This window comes from Chenopodium album, chromosome 14, assembly GCF_948465745.1.
Source record: "Chenopodium album chromosome 14, dcCheAlbu1.1, whole genome shotgun sequence".
NCBI classification, from domain to species: domain Eukaryota; kingdom Viridiplantae; phylum Streptophyta; class Magnoliopsida; order Caryophyllales; family Amaranthaceae; genus Chenopodium; species Chenopodium album.
Window position 1 is genome coordinate 18,090,985 of NC_137847.1, and position 18,179 is coordinate 18,109,163.

General features: G+C 35.0%; 2 protein-coding genes and 3 pseudogenes across 3 annotated transcripts; 2 read left to right on the plus strand and 3 right to left on the minus strand.

The window, feature by feature from the left end:
- The first annotated feature begins 327 nt into the window (after positions 1-327).
- LOC145577869 (ferredoxin-2 pseudogene) lies at positions 328-786 on the plus strand (annotated as a pseudogene).
- Positions 787-998: 212 nt separating this feature from the next.
- Positions 999-2,773, minus strand: LOC145580112 (polygalacturonase QRT3-like; annotated as a pseudogene).
- Positions 2,774-6,198: 3,425 nt separating this feature from the next.
- LOC145577870 (protein STRICTOSIDINE SYNTHASE-LIKE 10 pseudogene) lies at positions 6,199-7,219 on the plus strand (annotated as a pseudogene). Its single transcript, XR_014098838.1, has 2 exons — positions 6,199-6,384; positions 6,654-7,219. The product of XR_014098838.1 is annotated as a protein STRICTOSIDINE SYNTHASE-LIKE 10 pseudogene (transcript).
- Positions 7,220-9,262: 2,043 nt separating this feature from the next.
- On the minus strand, positions 9,263-9,715 carry LOC145577871 (cytosolic sulfotransferase 6-like). Its single transcript, XM_081635297.1, has one exon. It carries the CDS (start codon positions 9,713-9,715, stop codon positions 9,263-9,265), a length of 453 nt encoding a protein of 150 aa, XP_081491423.1.
- Positions 9,716-10,861: 1,146 nt separating this feature from the next.
- LOC145580115 (uncharacterized) lies at positions 10,862-15,327 on the minus strand. The gene is made up of 5 exons (XM_081637466.1): positions 14,828-15,327; positions 13,850-14,067; positions 12,237-12,365; positions 11,360-11,491; positions 10,862-11,129 (listed from the first exon to the last, which is right to left on the minus strand). Exons 1-5 carry the CDS (start codon positions 15,234-15,236, stop codon positions 10,992-10,994), a joined length of 1,026 nt encoding a protein of 341 aa, XP_081493592.1. The 5' UTR covers positions 15,237-15,327; the 3' UTR covers positions 10,862-10,991.
- Positions 15,328-18,179: the final 2,852 nt, after the last annotated feature.

Here is an 18,179-nt window from a genome sequence, read left to right on the forward strand (position 1 = left end):
TTGTGGAGCACCAATTATCATTGGCACGCCTAAGTGATGGTGTGTGTATTGTATTAGAAAAACGCGGAAGAGTGGGGTGCTTCTCTGCATGATGCCAAATTGCCAATAATGAAAGTGTGGTAGGCACACTCCAACTTGAAACCATAACCAACCACACACCAAGTGATAAGCGAGTCAGCTTCCACATCAACCCGCCACGTGGCGCATTGGTTAGCACCCATCCAAACTCTTTCTTATCAAGTCTCAGAGAGCTCACCCTTCTACTACTACATCCTTTAGCACAAACCAACCTTAATTTCCACTAATCCTGTGCCAATTTTAGTAGTAATGGCAGCAGCAGCAGCAGCAGCAGCAGCAACAACAATGGTAGCAGCTACACTGGCACGAAAGCAGCAAAACCCAGCAATGATGGCAGAACTCCCTACCAACATAGGCCAGGCTGTGTTCGGGCTCAAGGCCAGTGCTCGTGGGGGAAGGATGACCGCAATGGCTGCCTACAAAGTTACCTTGATTACACCTTAGGGCACCCAGGAATTTCAGTGCGACGATGATGAGTACATCTTGGATGCTGCAGGAGGGAATGGGGTGGACTTGCCTTGCTCTTGCCGAGCAAGCGCGTGCTCCCCATGTGTCGGTAAGGTGACTTCTGGTAGTGTAGACCAATCAGATCAAAGCTTCTTGGATGATGGCCAGATGGATGAAGGGTGGGTTCTCACTTGTGTTGCTTATCCTACTAGTGATGTCACTATTGAGACTCACAAAGAGTCGGAGCTCACTGGTTTTTGATTTTTTGTACTGGTAAGTGAACAAAGTTTTACTTACAATCTTTAGAAATGGATCAATTATTTTACGGCAATGTTAATTAGAAATGTGACCTATGATTTAAAATGAAGGGAGCCGTGTTTGACTTGTTTCTACTTGATGATTGTTTTATGATAGTTATTTAATAATCCAATTTTGTTAAAATCATTCTTGATCAAAATTTAGATCTAATAACATCATATTGGAACTCCTAGGATATAATACAGGATGAAATGATTTTTTTTTTGAGATGCTTAAAAAATGTTTTCACTATCTTACATTGCCTACACTTCCCAAGAAAATATATGCTTTCATTTCATTACAATTTCTCTTGTGTTTTCTACATGATCAAGGCGTTTTGAATGTGATTATTACATGTTGAATAGAAGTAACTAAACAAGAAGTAAGGTTGCCTTAATCCTCACTTGAAATCCACTAGTGACAAAATCCTCCATGCCTTGGCTTCTTCCCATAGTTCTTCCATTTATGTGCATCTCTTCAATTACAATTGTTTTGTAAATAGCTCAGAAAATACAGTTTTATACTCTTGATCGCGCATAACGATGGCTCGTGATGTAGTGACTGAATCTAATGATACTTTATGTTTTGAACTAGACTATGGGAGCCTAATTGAACTACTCAGCCAACAAAATTGATGGCTTTCCCTGTACCAAAGATAACATTAGGTACTACAATCAACCTCCAAATCCTTGATCAACCATGACATAAACACTTGTAGGAGCAGCCACACTCGACTCGATAACCACCCGATTTTGTGACACATTATGCAAAGCGTAATTAGGGAAGGCATTCCCACTCGTACTTAGTGTGTATTGCACATGTTTTATGAGATTTGGAAATAAAAGAATCCCATTAAAGTCTGCAATGTAGGTGCTTCCATTCCCCTGAACTGCTGACTTTGCTATGGTAGCCTTAGCATTCATCCCTTTGACACTATTCCGATCAATTAGAATTTGATCAACATCTCCAAAGGGACCATCTAATTGTACAATGTCGATCCCATTTCCGGACCCTGCAAAGATGTTGTCGACGATATTGACACCATTTGCAACACCCTTGACACACTTAAACTTAATGTATGCATCTCCTAGGAAGAAGTTGTTAGAAATAATAAGTTGTACCGGATCTTCTGCTACAATGCCGGTATAATCCAAGTAAGAATTTACGATCCTTATTTGGGTTAGACCAGCCAACTTCAGATAGATACCGGTTCCCCCAAACCCGGTTGCTTTGTTATAGCAATGCACCCCGGACAGAAGGTTAGCCTGCCCTGATACTATAATCCCTGTATTAGCTGAAAATATTACGACATCATTCACAACATTGTCATTTCCATCAAGGGTTATTGCTGTGCCTGTGAAGTTTCTTTCACCCGGATCATTCCCGGCTGTGATATGTTGTTCCAAGTAGGAACTTCGGATCAGAGTTTCGTGTCCACTACTCCACTCTCAACTCGAATGCCCTCGGACATGAAATGGACAATGTAACAATTATCTATGCTAACTCTAAGAGTGTTGATAACAGCAATGCCACCACCTTTATAGTTGCAATCTAACATAAGGTCTCTGAATGTTATGTACTCAAAGTTGTAGGATGAGCTGCTAAGGTTTTGATCTGTTGAAGAAGTTGTGTTTTCTTTACTGATTTGAGAAGGGGATGATGCTGAAAGTTCAATTAGATATCGATCCGTTGCAAAATTGTCTGATGCTAATAGAGTTCCTCCATGCATCTGTTGAAGAAAATCATATGAAGTTGGTCAGTATTAGCCAAATTGAGGTAGATATGTGATTGAAGATTCCCCCAATGTGAAAAGAAAATCAAGTGGATTACTTTTGAGTTTTAGCATTGGTACGCTCTGCTTCCTTTAGAGAAGCTCCCATCCTCCCCTCTCTTTCGTTTCTAAACATTGCAACCACCTTATTTCCATGACAAGCGAATTTCTAAACACTGAAATACAACCTCTGATTTTTTTTTAGTTGTAACTTTGGGTATTATTTATGAGATATAAAATATTTTAAACTTGCAACTAAAAAAAATCGGAGTTAGTATTAAATTTTTGACATGTTTATTTATTGATACAAAAATGAATTTGACACGTCATGACCTATGTGATAACTCCATGTTCAATAAAGGACAAGAAATACTTAATTTATGCTCTTATCCTTAAATCTATAGACCCAAATTTTTTAATCTTGTCGTGTTGAAGTAGTGAGCTACAACTTAAATTGTGTCTTATGCAATAAATCCATTAATTATTTATCATTTTCATGCCCTACTCTCACATGGTTTCGTACTTTAGGTTGTACTAAATTTAATTTCATTGCCAAACTTTTATTATTGATAATCTTCATTACTATACCAGGCGTATTCAGGAAGTGAAAAGTGTGGGTTCAGAATTATTAAATAATACTGTAATTAAATAATAATGTAAGATATATATTTTTTTGAACGGGTAATGTAAGATATATTGTAGTTCCAATTTTTTTTTTTTTTTTTTTTAATTTTTTTATTGCAATGTGGTGATTTCAACACTTATCAATGCACTAACTATTACTTAAATATCTTAAATTATATTTTCGTAAAAAAATGTAAAAAGTTGATATCAAGAAAGTATTTTTCGAGACGAGTCTAACAAGATCTCACTTATAGTCTGAGGTTTGATATTTTGAGTATGGCTTTTATGGAAATCGAACTCAAACCTTGTAGCCCAAGTGCATTAACACAAACACCCTGTTACCATTGATAGAGGTGTCAATTCGGATAACCGGATGGAGTTTGTGTCGGGTTTGTTCGGGTTGGGTCTATTCGGGTTAAAATTATTCTTTTAACTCGGATCGGGTCGGGTCGGGTCAAATTCGGGTTGGGTCTATTCGGGTCATGGTCTATGGAGTTCGGTTCAGATATGGGTCGGGTCAACTCCAGATCAGTTCATGTTCGGTTCGGATAAATTCGGATCAGGTTCAAAAAGGGTTTAACTGGGTTAATTTCGAGTCGGGTGAATTTAGGTCGGGTTGATTTCGGTTCGGTCAAGTTCAGTTTGATTAAGATAAGGTTGATCTGTTGATTCATTAATTGGTCAATTTCGATTCAATTCCTTTCTGTATTTGGCTGGATTTTGATTGAGTTGACCAAATTCATATCCAAATAAGGTTATTTTTTAACTAGAGTTCTTATTGAGTTTTAACCTTATTATTGGGTCAATATCAAGTCATCCATGTATTATATTTTTTATTGTTTGATTATTAATTATGAAGTACGAAATTTTAGTTTTCTCATTTGATCAAGTTATGTATAATTTTTATCTTTGAGGCAAATTGAGATTGAATAATTATCGATGACTTATCATACCTATATAAGTGAGACGAGAAATAATTAGCTAGTGATACATTGAGAAATGATAGTTACTTATGGTGATATATACAAAAAAGAATGTTATCTTTTTAAGGTTATTACAACACTTCAATTGTAAAATCTTACGAGGCTATGAATACTGTATCATTAGTTTACTTTATTACTAATTCAATTTGTATAAGATATTTGTTAGAGTTGCTAGAATTACTTTATTACTAATTCAATTTGTATAAGATATTTGTTGAAGTTGTTAGAATTTTTAAGTGTATGTTAAAAACTTGACATTGTACATAATCGGTATGTACATGAAGTAAACTTGTTACTCCGGATAATTTCTTTATAGTAAAAAAAGTTAACTTATTAATAATTAGTAAATATAGTAGTATAAGAACTTGAATAAAAAGGTCGATAATTAATTATGGTAGGGTTAAATTTGAATCAGGTAAAAATCAAATTAAGTTAAAAATCAGTTCGGGTCAAAACAGATCGGATTAGATCGATTATTTGTCGGGTCAATTTCGGATCGGGTTGAACTCGAGTCGGGTCAAAGCGGTTCGGTTTGAGATCAGGTCGGGTCAAATCGGTGCCGGGTTGAGTTCAGGTCGAATCAAATCGGTGTCGGGTTAAGTTCAGATCGGGTCAAGTTCGGATTTGGGTTGAGTTCAGTTCGGTTATAGATCGGGTTTGGGTCTTGAATTTCTCGGATCGGTTACAGTTCAAAACGAAAAGTTTTTTTCAGATCGGTTCGGTTTTGACTCCTCTAACCATTGAGCTATGCTACTTTACCCGCCTCAATTATACACACAAAATGTATTTATTCTTTGTTTTTTTTTTAAAAAAAAACTTTTATTCTCGAAAAGTCAGAGGGTTCAATGAACCCACCGTGGATTCGCCACTGAATTTAGCTCCATTTTATATTATTTGCAGCTTTGAAATACTTTATATCTCACATATAATACTCTATGTTGCAAAGAATCTAAAATGGAGGCAGTATTATGTTTAATTTCAATTCATGTTAAGAAATCATAGAAAATATAAATCTATAGACCCAAAATTTTTAATCTTGTCGTGTAGAAGTAGTGAGCCACAACTTACCTTGTGCCTTCTGCAATAAAATCCATTGGTTATGTATCATTTTCATGCCCTACTCTCACATGATTGTACTGTAGGTAAATTTTAATTTCAATGCCAAACATTTCACTACTACAAATATCAATGCTTCTCCTACCACTTTGATAACCTATTCTCCTCAAGATTAGTAATGAATCAGAAAATTTTTATTCTTTTTTCTTTGTTATTTCTCATCCTCAAAACTCAAGCTCAATTTTCCTTTCTTTCAAGATTATATATACCTGACGTATATCTTCCTGGCTTTCAATCTCATGCACATGGACGTCGACATTATCATCATCTATCCCTCAGACTCGACGCTGTAGGTGCAGAATCTACCGCATTTGATTGTGAAGGTAATGGCCCGTACGTTGGAGTTTCCGATTGTCGGATATTAAAGTGGCAAGGCCCTTCAATTGGTTGGACCGTCTTTGCAATAACCAGTCAACATAGGTATACATCTTAAATATACTTAACCTACTTATATAGAAATCCTAAATTACAAATTGAATGAGGGACAACTCAGTTAATTAGAACTTTCCTCCAATTTCACGATTTTCTAGGTGTGATTCTCATCACCTGCCTTGTGATTTTTTAAAAAAAATAATAAAAAAAATTGTCTAGATATACTGATTATAAAGTTTTTTTTTTTTTTTTTTTAATTTTTTTTTCCGAGGATTATAAAGTTATTTCAATAAAAATTAAACTCAAAATTATCAAAATAGAGTGACGCAAACTGTTATATACAAGTATGTAACATATTTTTTTTCTCAAAAAAAAAAAAAAAAGTATGTAACATATTTTAATTTAAATTTTATATCATTGTGATTTAATTACAGCTCAAATGCATGTGATGGAATAAATGACTCTTCTTTAGAACAATATTGTGGTAGACCTCTTGGGTTGAAGTTTAACATGGCAACTTGTGAATTATACATTGCTGATTCCAGTTTTGGATTAGTGAAGGTTGATCGTAAAGGCGGTGCCGCCACTTCACTAGCCACCTGATGGCGTACCATTTCGCTTTCTAAACGACCTTGATATCGACTATGAAAGTGGTGACGTTTATTTCACTGATTCAAGTTCTCAATATCATCGATGGTAATATATACTTTATAATATCAAATTTCTATAATTTTCACATATTAATTAGTAATAAAAGATATTAATGATTGAAATAATACATTGACAAGTGTGTAATGAAAAGTATTGCATTAAAAAGAAAACAGAGTGTGCATAGCTCTATTTCATTTCATGTACAGTTAGGATTAATACTTTTAGTATATTTTTGCAAAAATAACTTGTTATCAAAATATACTACCTCCGTTTCATATTATTTGCAACAATTAATAAAGTATAATCATTTACAGGGAATTCAGGAAAATAGATATGAAAGATCGAAGTGGAAGATTAATAAAGTATAACCCAAACACGAAACGTGTGACCGTGTTAGTTAGAGGTTTATCATTCGCAAACGGAGTAGCTTTGAGCAAGAACAAAGACTTCATTCTTGTTTCCGAAACAGCTCTATATCAAGTGCAAAGGTACTGGCTAATGGGTCCAAAAACCGGAATAACCGAAGTGTATATGAAACTTACAGGACGACCAGATAACATCAATCGAAACGCTTATGGGGATTTTTGGATTGCCCAAAACCCGACTAAACCTATTAAAGTCAACGTGGGTGGAATGATATTAGAAAGTTTAGATACAAATGATATAGTAGATTGTAGTGATGTGAAAGAAATTCACAATAAGTTGTGGATAGGTTCTGTTATTCAAAGTTACATTATCTACACTAGGTAAATATTGCTTGTAAGCCTACTTTGGGGTTATATGTACAAAAAATAATGTTTGTAAAGTTGTATTCATAAACTGTAAAATAAATTAGATATTCTACATGGGTTGTAAAATTAGTGTAAAAAAAAAAAATCAAAAGTTGTCCTTATATAAATAAAAGATAATTATTTTATTTTTTTTATTTTTATGTTTTTTTTGGACAAGAGCTTAAACAACAAGAAAGAAAGAACTAACTATATGACAAAATTAAAGGAGGACAGACTACAGTTTGCCGTCGTAGCAAGAACGTGAGCACTCTCCACCACTGTCCGATCAACGCACCTTCAGAATGCTACACCAATCAAAACTGCTGCTATTTTCCCGAATGTGAACAACTGACCATCGTACTGAAACTTCCGAATCTTGTGCATCCCGAAGACACCTAACGACCGTAGTAGAATCCGTATAAATAGTAACCGCATGAATTGACCTTACGATCGCCCATTGTAACCCAACCAAACAGGCATTCATTTATGCATGCAAAGCTGATTGAGCAAGCCCACATGAAGCCCCCCTAGCCACTCCTGTTCCCCGTACTGTCGAACCTCCGGACACCAACCCGTACCTGATCTACTAGTGTATTTGTTCCACGAGCCATCAACTAGAATAACTGTTGGCCCCAACAAGTTTCCATTTCCCGAATCCTGCAACACAGCTCGATAAAAACCCGACGGGTAGTCGGTCACCAACTTAGGTGGGTGCAAGGCGCGAAGGTCCCCCGCTTTCTTTGTGGTAAAAAGACCCCGTTGGCGTAGACCTTATGAGATAATTGCTGGTGTCGATAAAGTAACAACACCCGGCGTGCTGAAGATCCTTTGATTACACGCCATCCAAACCCCCAAAGAGTCAGTGATAAAATAAAGGTCGTCATGTGACCCTCATAACCATCCTGGCTTAGAAACAGCCGGATATAGTATAGAATCCAATCGCCGAAGGATTGGTCTGCGTTAGCTTGTGAGTGGATATGTAATATTCCACCCCTCCATGCGTCCTGCGCAGTCATGCAAAACCGGAACAAGTGCTGTAAATCTTCCACCTGTGTCCCGCAGAGGTCACAGCATATACCTACCGCCAGGCCCCGTCCTCCCAAATTAGACTTCGTAGCAATTCCATTCTGTAGGAGTTTCCACATGAACAATTTCCACTTGGGCATGATGTTTAGGGATCCAGAAGATTTTATAGAGACCTGAGACGGGGTTAGTGAAACTTGTAGGAACCGATTGTTTAAGGAATGCATACCGCGTTTTAATCGTATAATGACCCGATTTATGGTATTGCCTGTACAAGTAGTCCTCAGAGTCACTACCACTACCCGGTAACTCCATACTCGCAATTAAGGAAGCATCTGTGTGGACAAAAGCCGAACTCAGGCGAGCATGAGGTTCCACTCACTTCCCGACGGGCAAATGAAGTGACTCGCTTTCCAACCCTTAGCCTGGCGAAAAGTAACCGATAATTTAACTTCTGGTACTCTGCCACTCAACCATCTATCCTTCCCTGCCACTATAATGCTAAAGTAGCTCTTTTTAAAGGAGTTTAAATCAAATCCTGTTTTTTTGAAGGAGTAAAAATCAAATCCTGCATGTTATTGAAAAGGTTAGAATACCAAAGTGGAATTATAGAAAAAATAGGGCAACAAAGTGGAATTATTGAAAACATAGGGCACCAAAGTGAAATTATGTCAAACCTCAAAACACTAAGTTGGAAATTTTCCTATTTCATTATAAACTAATTTTGTATATTTTTTTCAATTATATAGTGATCAATACATGTCACTTAGTTGTATGTTAAATAGGCTATCAATTGGTCATAACATGTTTAAAGCGGATAGTTGAAGGTTTGACTTGTTTATAATGGACATCCAATTGTTGTACTGTTTTTGACAGATTTTCCAAAAACAGGTTAGATCCAAGTGCAGACAAAGTGAAACACCTACACAAACGCAAAAAAAAAAAATACAATTTCTTCACTTTCTGTACGAACATGACTTGTGTAGTATTTTATATTTCAGCAATAACTCATTTCCTTTAACATACTAAGCTAGAAGGTCTTATACTAGAGAACATTGAGATGATGTAAAGTAAGGAATGGAAGCAAATTAAAGCATTAAGGAAACAAATAAAAGGATGCAACTCATTATTTATGGGATCAATTTGAAGAATAGTTCAGGCTCAAGCTTTTGTTGCATCAGTAAAGCCATCCTTTCGGACATTTCGGGCGTAAACTGATCGTCTTTGGTCCATTCCCACACTTTCACAGCCTTGTTATCTTCAAAGCTACACAAGTCTATAATTTGTTGTATGATACCATCACTTTCTTCTTGGGAAGAAATGGCATTCCTATAAATTCGGCTAACATCTTCAGATGAACTGTGTGCTCGGTTTTCAGATTTTCGTACTGCAGGAACAATACCTTGTCTGATCTCTGTACTAGCCTCCCAATACTGACGAACATGCTTAAAGAAAGGGCTAGGAACAAATTTCCCCTCACTAAAATCTTGGTAGCAATCCTCGAGAGTAGGAAGTATGTAATCATCTCCCTTGGCCTTCTTAGCGTAGTAGTCTATGAAAAAGTAATAGAATGAGACAAGCATGTCATAAAAGTTTCTACAAAGGTACAAAATCCGACACCCTGAAGGCTGAAGTTTTGATAGATTCAGTAAGGGATGTGTAAGGGACAGCAGTGTTAAGGAGCCTAGGTGACGGAATCTCATTAAGATGTGTAATGGACGGTGTGGTTGGTGGTAAGAAGTCTACGCTGTGTACAAGCTGATCTCCATGATGATGGGAGTGTAAAGGGATTAGATCAATGCTTGGATAATTTACACGATTAACAACAGCGAAAAGCAGACATTTCAACCAAGCTGTACCTGTTTTTGCAGGGCTAATAATGAAGATATCAGTGTCTCAAGCAGCAAAGTGTCTTTGAAAGGTGATGGCATTTCTTAATGTAGGAATTTCATCTTCATCGTAGTAGTAGAAACCTTGATACTCAATCATTTGAAAATCCGAGCCCCTTAAGGGAACTTTTGGAAGGCTTTCTATCAGTTTCTGCACTTCTTTGTCTTCCTCCTTTGTTTGATTCAGATTCATATTATAGATTAGTATACACTTTTCTTGTTACTTTTTTATTGTACTTCGTTTAATTGGTAGCTGAAGTGTGTAGAGTTCTTAGTTTATATACATTGCTCACTAAAAAATAACAAGTTGCCAATTTGCTATACAAGCTAAATCAAACGCACGCAATAATAGAGCATTAAACAAACAAATAAAATAAAGTCAGTCAAAGAATGAATCAAAGCAGCAGCTTGGTTTGTGTGTATAAGCCTGCAGCAGCCCAACAGCTAAGCCCCCAACAAAGACGCTATTACTATATCTCAGTAATACACGGGCATTGCGTTATTTCTTATTAAAAATAAATTAAAATTTGTCAGATACAACCTACTCCCTCATTGTTTTTGTGTTACAGTTCTTATATAGTTTTAGGTAGTTTAATTGACTCTAATACAATACGAAGTAAAATGTAAGTAGAATAGTTAAGATGATGAAAAGCAATCCTAGACTTCAATCATCAGTTTAACATTTTAGTTGATTTGGTCATGTACTGTTGTACACTTGTACATGATATTAAAACCTCAAATTTCAAAGTATGGGTGGGTGGAAATAATGAAGTTTGAAATTATTGATAATTTTATACATAAATTATGTATTGACTTGTATAAATTTTCTGAAATCATGTCTGAAAAAGCAATCCTGAAACTGAAATAGTTAATGGATGCAACTAGATTAACAAGTAAAAGAATGGTGATTTCTCTATTAGTGTTACATAATAAATACATAAAATTTTTATCCCTGATACACTTTAGATGTTCACTTGCATACCAACTCTGTTCTTTGCACAATATTTAATTCTTCTAGCCATGCAGTGTGAAGGGGGCAAGGATCAGGTTTTCCTTCAGAAATTGCCTTATCAGAAAGTGAATAGAACCAGCCATTTCTCCATTTGAACTGCAAGAATAGATTAATGAAAGCATTAGAAACATATAGGGCTAAGCGGGAAATAACATAATTTCCCAAGTGATTCTCTCTTTCAATTTGGAGCTGTCCCATGTTTTACAGCAGTCTAGCCATCTCTCTAAAGTACTTTAATAGCAGAACTCGATGATTAAGAATAATAAGGAACGGATAAACAATATAAGTGTCAGAGATCATTGATAAAAAAAAGAGATGAGATTCACCTCTTTTACTGCCGTGGGGAAGTGTGCTACAGTACGTGAATAGGCACATAATCTTTCTTCTATTCCTTCTTCAAATGCCAAGCCCTTTTCCGTTGCAGCTGCAGATGCAAGTTCAGCAATAAGAGCTGACACCTGAAAACATGTCAATAGTTGAGGTTGTTTACAAAGAGAATCGATAGATCTAAACCTTCATAAGCTGGTTTAAATTCTCATCTACACGCAAAATTATGCATACAAACACGAGTGAATTGCCTTATAATACAGGCTTGTGTTAAGAAGTACAATAGAAGAAAAGCAGCAACTTATTGAGTAATACAGTGAGCTCTCTTCAGCAATTAATATTGAAGCTTCAAGAATTCCTAGTATAATCATCAATACAAGGATCAAATTGGTAATAGTCATCAATAGGCCACACACATCTATATGGATGAACTCAAGTTTCTCGGCTTTCTCCTTGGTCCTCTATGCTTAAACCAATAAATATGAATCAAAGTTCACATATGTTGCTTTCCCCCATATATATGTCTTGACATGAAAGGCATGGAAATTCTGATGATCTACAGCCAAGAAAATAAGCTCAACCTCTACTAGTATCTTCTTCCAGGAAGCGTCAAATAAGAAGAAACTATGGAATATCCGGCCAGACTAAGAGCTAAGTATTCCATAGAAGAGGAAAAGAAAGAACAAAAAAACAGTAATTGTTGAGAAAAGTGTCAGCAAGAAGGATGACGGTATATTCCATTTCCCTAAGGATGGGGCATGAGCAGACCACAGATACATGACGAGCTTAGGACAATAGGGGCTAGATCCTGTTATGGAACTTTTAATTCATCTGGCAAAATGAAGGAGAATTTAAGTTGGCCAAATTTAGCCATACCTCTGATCGGTATTCCTTCTCTACAGTACCCACTGTTGCTCCAGGATGACGGGCTCCAACAAGCATAAATGCTGAGATCCATATCAGTTTCTCTAACATCTGTTTCTGAAATGGTTCCTTATCAAGTACCTGCAGTCATCAGCAATCAAGAAAATTAACTTATTTAATATGCTCTACATATAGGCCCATGCGGCAGTGCAATGGACGGATTATTACTGCTAATCAAATTCTAACATCTGAAATGACATAGGAATATTATCATAACAATTCCAACATAACTTTTATTCTTTTAAAGCTATATTTTTTATTTGATAACTTGATACATCTCTTTATAAAAACTTATAAATATATTTTATTCCAAACTCATTTTTTTTTTTAATTTATTTTTAAGTACTAGTAACTTAAATTTGCCAAAAAGTTTAAATTTAATATTATGCAGTGGCTTCCAAAATTGACTTTAACATTTTCTTTTCATCTCAATCACTATCCTATTTCTTCAAGACTTTCCAATGTAAAATTCACTAAGTGACTCACAATTTTTCATTTTTTTTTTAAAGAGAAGGTGGGAGCATTCCACTGGATCAAGCTCCAAAATTACAAATTCGAGGAACAAAGACAAACAATTTAATGCACAACTCAAGTAAAATTGGAAGAGTATAACAAAACTACAAATTAAGTGAAAAGCTCTAGTAAGAACACCTCCCTTATGTGAGAACATGTCCTATGCTCTATAAACTAATTGTAATGTTCTTAATTAGTAGTTCTTCTCATATAAGAATACTACCCACTAAAGCTCCATGCTTAAATTCAACCAAGCTCTTCACAAATTCAATGAAATTTATTCATAAATTTGACTTATTTAGGTATTGATTTAATTTTGTTTCACCCTCCTTTAAAATAGTCTCTCCCCTCAAAAATAATAATCCTCTGTCCTCAAGTAGACTCCATTGATGCTAAAGCTCAAGCTTAGATGTACGGAAGTTTCGGTCCATGTTTTATTCGCCTTATATTAACTTATTTCAGGAAATGTAAGTTTTAGAAAGATAAGTTCAAGAAAAAAAAAAGTTCTGATAGATAAGGGAAACTCAAGTTCAAATTACAACTAAGATAAGTTCTAATAAACTTTAATAAGTTTAGGGTAATTCTAGATAAGATAAGACAAGTTCACATGAAAAGAAAAAACACCCTTAGAATAAGTTCGCATTTTTCAAGTTAAAGCTTGTGTTTTAAATAACTTTAAGCATTATTATAAGCCATTAGAGTCCATGCTCTAAAAAGTTAACTGTGTTGCTCTAAATTTCCATTGCATATGTTCTATATTGCTTTGGATATTATTCATTCTCTTTTCTTCTTGTATGTTATAAAAATACATATTATACATCCTAAATAAATGTACAACATATCCTAACTTGTAAAACAAAAGTCTACTTATCTTCAATAGTGGATGCATCCACTGCCAATCATTAGATCTCTTCTAATCCAATGGCCAAGATCTGTTCTCATATATATAGAGGGTCAACAAGTTCACTATAGAAAGGTCCTTTGAAATTGCATGATATGAATTGCAACATAATTAATGTACACACACAAAAATGCAAACCCAGAGTGTTTACCTTACAAGAAAGGCCTCCAGCACGTAATCTTTCTGCTACCGCAGGAGCCCATTTTCCGAAAGCTGCAGTCAGACCTTCTGGATTAGTGTCTGTCTTACCATCAATTGGTGGTTCACCAAGCTTAGCCACCGCAAAATATGCCAAAAGTTGGTCAGCATCACCAAGTCCTTTACTGTGAAACCATGGCTCCAGCATCCCATTCTGGAAAAAGACCAAATCTGCCAGATTGTGAGCAGGATACAACCATCATCAACATGATTGAAACAGAAATTTTTAAAATATAACCAGGCACATTCATATGTTTCTAATTGTACATACAATAGTTTATAGCAGTGCTGAAAAATTGACATTAGGGGAACCAGTTGATTCTCGAATGTCAATATCACAATGAAAACTCTCATATAACTACTATAAAAAAAATGATACAATAAGATAAAATAAAATGGGAAAGCAAGACTTATATTAACACATCAACACATCCTATTTCTCTTGATCAATACCTTTTTTTTTTTTTTTTTTTTTTTTTAAGAAAACTCTTGATCAATTCTTATCAACACATCAAAGTAATGAAAGATTGATTGTAAGGAAAAGGATGTGTATGTCCTTGTTGGATTATGTACAAAGGTCATAGGAATATTTTTACTTGATGCTGAAATGATTGTTGATTTAACAATTTGAATACATGAAACACCCTCAAATTTTAGCAATTATAACCAGAAACCCAATGATCAGATTTCAAATTTGCAACTTCGTCTGGTTACAAAACTATATACTCCAATTGTTACAAATTTTTCAACACATTGGCATTATCTTGCACAACATCAGGATTAAATTACCCTAATAAAAACCTTTCAAATATTAGAAATTAACCAATTGAAAAAGAAACCTAAGAGAAATTCCTCAAAGTTAATCACACAAATCAGAATTATAATAAATCATAAGCACAATGAAAAACTGAATGAAGGTTAAAACCCTAACCTTTCCAACGAGATTGAGGAGTAACTTGAAGAACACCCTCAAGATCATCATTTCTAGTACAAACTAAAATGGGGCCATCAAAATCAAGAGGAACAAAATCCCCTCTTTTAATCAACAAATCATCACCATTACCCATGTCTTGTAAAGCTCTACCAACTCTTCCACCACCAACAATAATTGCAGGAACAACTTTACTCTTTAAAGTTTCAGGCTTTTCAACAGTAGCAGCCATTGTTGAGCTTGCTGATAATGCTGTTATGGAAGGAGTAATTCTGGGAGTTGAATAATAATGGGATTGTCCAAAAAGTTTTGGGATTTTGGAAATTGGGTTTGGGTTTGAAATGGGTGTGATTTTGGGGAAGCATGATGCAGTAGAAGTAGGAGGGATAGTGAATAAGAATGAGGCCATGGAATAACTGAATGTGGTAGTGCTAGTCTGCTAATGCTCGTTGTTGTTGGGTCATGTACTGTTTTTTGTGGTGTGTTACATGTACATGAAATCTTGAAGATAGGGTAATCGAAGTTCATTTTGTGATTGGGTAATATTATGTGAGAAAAAGGTTGTTTATTTGTTTTGATGAGGTATGAACAATTACGGACAACGTGTGAAATTATCGATACCGACAAGTTGAGGTTTATCAACATACTCTCTTAAGGTTGGTAACAAGATAAAGTTAATTAGAAGATAAGATTCTCTTTCCAAAAAAAAAAAAAAAAAAAAGGTAAGGTTGTCACGCATATAGGACTGCCACGTTTATAGGACTAGCGCTATATGCACGCGATGCGACGTTGATGTAGTAAAGGCAGCGTATTCAACAAAGCTGATATTATGAGTTTCAGAGTTTGATGTTTTTCCACAAGTACAACTGCTTTTACAACTCCGGCGTCTTGTTTAATGCATTTCAAGCTTGTTTTTAAAGTTTATTAAAGCCCTTTCATTTATTTGTAATCTAATTTTTTGAGGTTTTTTATTAATATTTTATGAAAATTCTTCATTGCATAGAGGTTAATATTATATTATACTACCATTATTAGTTTATTTGATTTCATTTTATTCTCCTAATATGTTAAATTCTCCTTAATACATTTTATTTTATTTTATTTTTTTTGGAAGATTCTAAATTGTGATTAAAATTTAGGAAACTCACATTATTGTATGTTATTTTTTTATCATTATTTTTTAAAAGTTTTTTATGGACCGTTTGGGGAGTTCAAAAGTTGGACCAACGTTTCATTCTTCTTCCCCCCTTGGCTTATATACTCCATCCGTTAAATATTAATCGCAACATGTATTATATATAAATGGGTGCTAAGCGTTAATTGCAACAATTTTTTTTCCATAAATGATAAGTTTTTTTAGGCAAAATATCCTTACTTAAAAATCATTAACAATTAAGTATATACCTAATAAAAAATCATTAAATGGCCTAATCTAACATGGACAATTTTACAATGGCTATATTAATTTTGAAGCCATTATAATTTTAAATCATGACCGTACATTTGCCAATATTAAATCAATATCATTCATTGAGTTGACTTAACATAAAAATTTATTTGTCATTAAATTAAAATTATTTGTTTTATATCTTTTTCCTCTGTACATTACCTAATCATCATATATACTACTCCATTTACCATGAATTTGACTTTAAAGAATCAAAGGCCTTATATAATAAAAATCAAACTTCATCCGCCAAATTTCACCAGTAATCATCTTCTTTGTACCTTACTTCCATAAATTGTAATCTAACGCAACCGAGTATATTTTTTCCGCATTTGTATTTGATTATATAATTAGAACTCCCAATGATATTATACTGTATATGGAAAATAAGCAATCTCCTATGGAAAGAAAGGTTCCTTGGAAATCACCTACAAAAATTGGAACTTATATGGAGTATGTCAAGATGTTAATTAAGTACCACATTAATGGTGAAGCAATTTATTTATTTATTTTTTTTTTGAATAAAGCAATTTTTGATAAGATTTTTTTTGCTTTGGAATTTTTATTTTTATAAATAGGATTAAATAAATTAATGGATGAGATCTCCTCCTAAACGATAAAGGGTCTAGATTGAAAATTAATAGAGTGGTTACAATTTTTGTGTAGCCGTGGAATAGTCATCTAACAAATCAGCATAATCATTCCAACCAAAAAAATTTGATTCACATCCCCAATAGTATGTCTTTTCAAATTCCAATTCAAATTTGATTGTTCATTTTCCCAACTGCATTCACTAATGCTCTTCGCCAACCACCTGCATTTACGCCATGGAGCTTCTCTAAACAAAATTTTTTCTCCAGATTTCAAACCCTAAAAAAACTGAGTCCCCCTCTCACTTCTCGCTCTTTATTTCATTCGTATTTTAATCTCTCTCTCTCTCTCTCTCTCTCTCTCTCTCTTCTTAGATCTTCCTTTTTCTCTCTAAAATCATTCTCTAATGAGTCCCCCAATAGAAAAAACCCCAAAAGAGAATCTTGGTAATGAAAACACCTCAGATCTGTTCTTTTATGAGGCAATTTCTGCTACTTCGACCAAATCTGAGGGTTCTCCTTCATACATAAGGTACAAATGTATTAGGGGTACCGGGGTTATGAAACCAATGCGAACTGCTGCGTACCGGGCTCTGCAAAGGATGCGGGGTAGGGATGTGAAGATTGTTGAGCTTTCTGATGATGACGAGCCTGTTCAAAAAGCAGATCCGGTTGAGGAAGTTGTTGTGATCGGTGTTTCCAACGAAAATGGTGGTGCTAAGGGTTCTTCTTCATACACAAGGTACAAATGCGTTGAGGGTACTATGGTTATTGTTCATGATGCAGGTGGTTTAGATCTAGGGAAAACAACCCCACTTGCTGATGATACTACTAACCCATATCTTGAGGAAGTGAAGGACCTCCCTCTTAAACAGCAGAGTGAGGGTCCTTCTTCAGGAACAAAGAGGGTTAGATCCAGCTACCCAATTGATGAGGACCAAATTGACCCTGGGTTATCTGAGGGAGTTTCACCCTGAGTACTTTGGATATTACCGACCTAGCAACGTAACTATTCATTATCCCTTAATTTTTAAATAGTTTTGGTATTTATGTGTCAAAATTCAAGAATTTATTGATCGAAGTCCTTATTCTATCCTTGGTTGACTGATTTTGGATGTGATATTGTTGATAGTGCATTTAGTTCGAAAGCTTATACTCCCTTTGGTTGGGTGTTGTTTATCCTATTTCATGTTGGCCAGATCCTGTTTGTTATTGGCTCATGGTTATTCCTGATTGTTGTTGTTTGTTGGTGATTTGTGTTGTTGTAGTTGGTTGTTGATCCTTATTGTTGTTGGGTCCATCCTGGTTGTTGTTG

What these genes read in the sequence shown, in the direction of transcription:
- LOC145577871 (XM_081635297.1), bottom strand. Translation starts at nt 9,715, where the DNA reads ATGCTTGTCTCATTCTATTACTTTTTCATAGACTACTACGCTAAGAAG.
- LOC145580115 (XM_081637466.1), bottom strand. Translation starts at nt 15,236, where the DNA reads ATGGCCTCATTCTTATTCACTATCCCTCCTACTTCTACTGCATCATGC. An exon ending in CTGGAGGCCTTTCTTGTAAG is followed by an intron (nt 12,366 to 13,849) that starts GTAAACACTCTG and finishes TGATGACTGCAG; the next exon opens with GTACTTGATAAGGAACCATT. An exon ending in TCCCCACGGCAGTAAAAGAG is followed by an intron (nt 11,130 to 11,359) that starts GTGAATCTCATC and finishes CTATTCTTGCAG; the next exon opens with TTCAAATGGAGAAATGGCTG.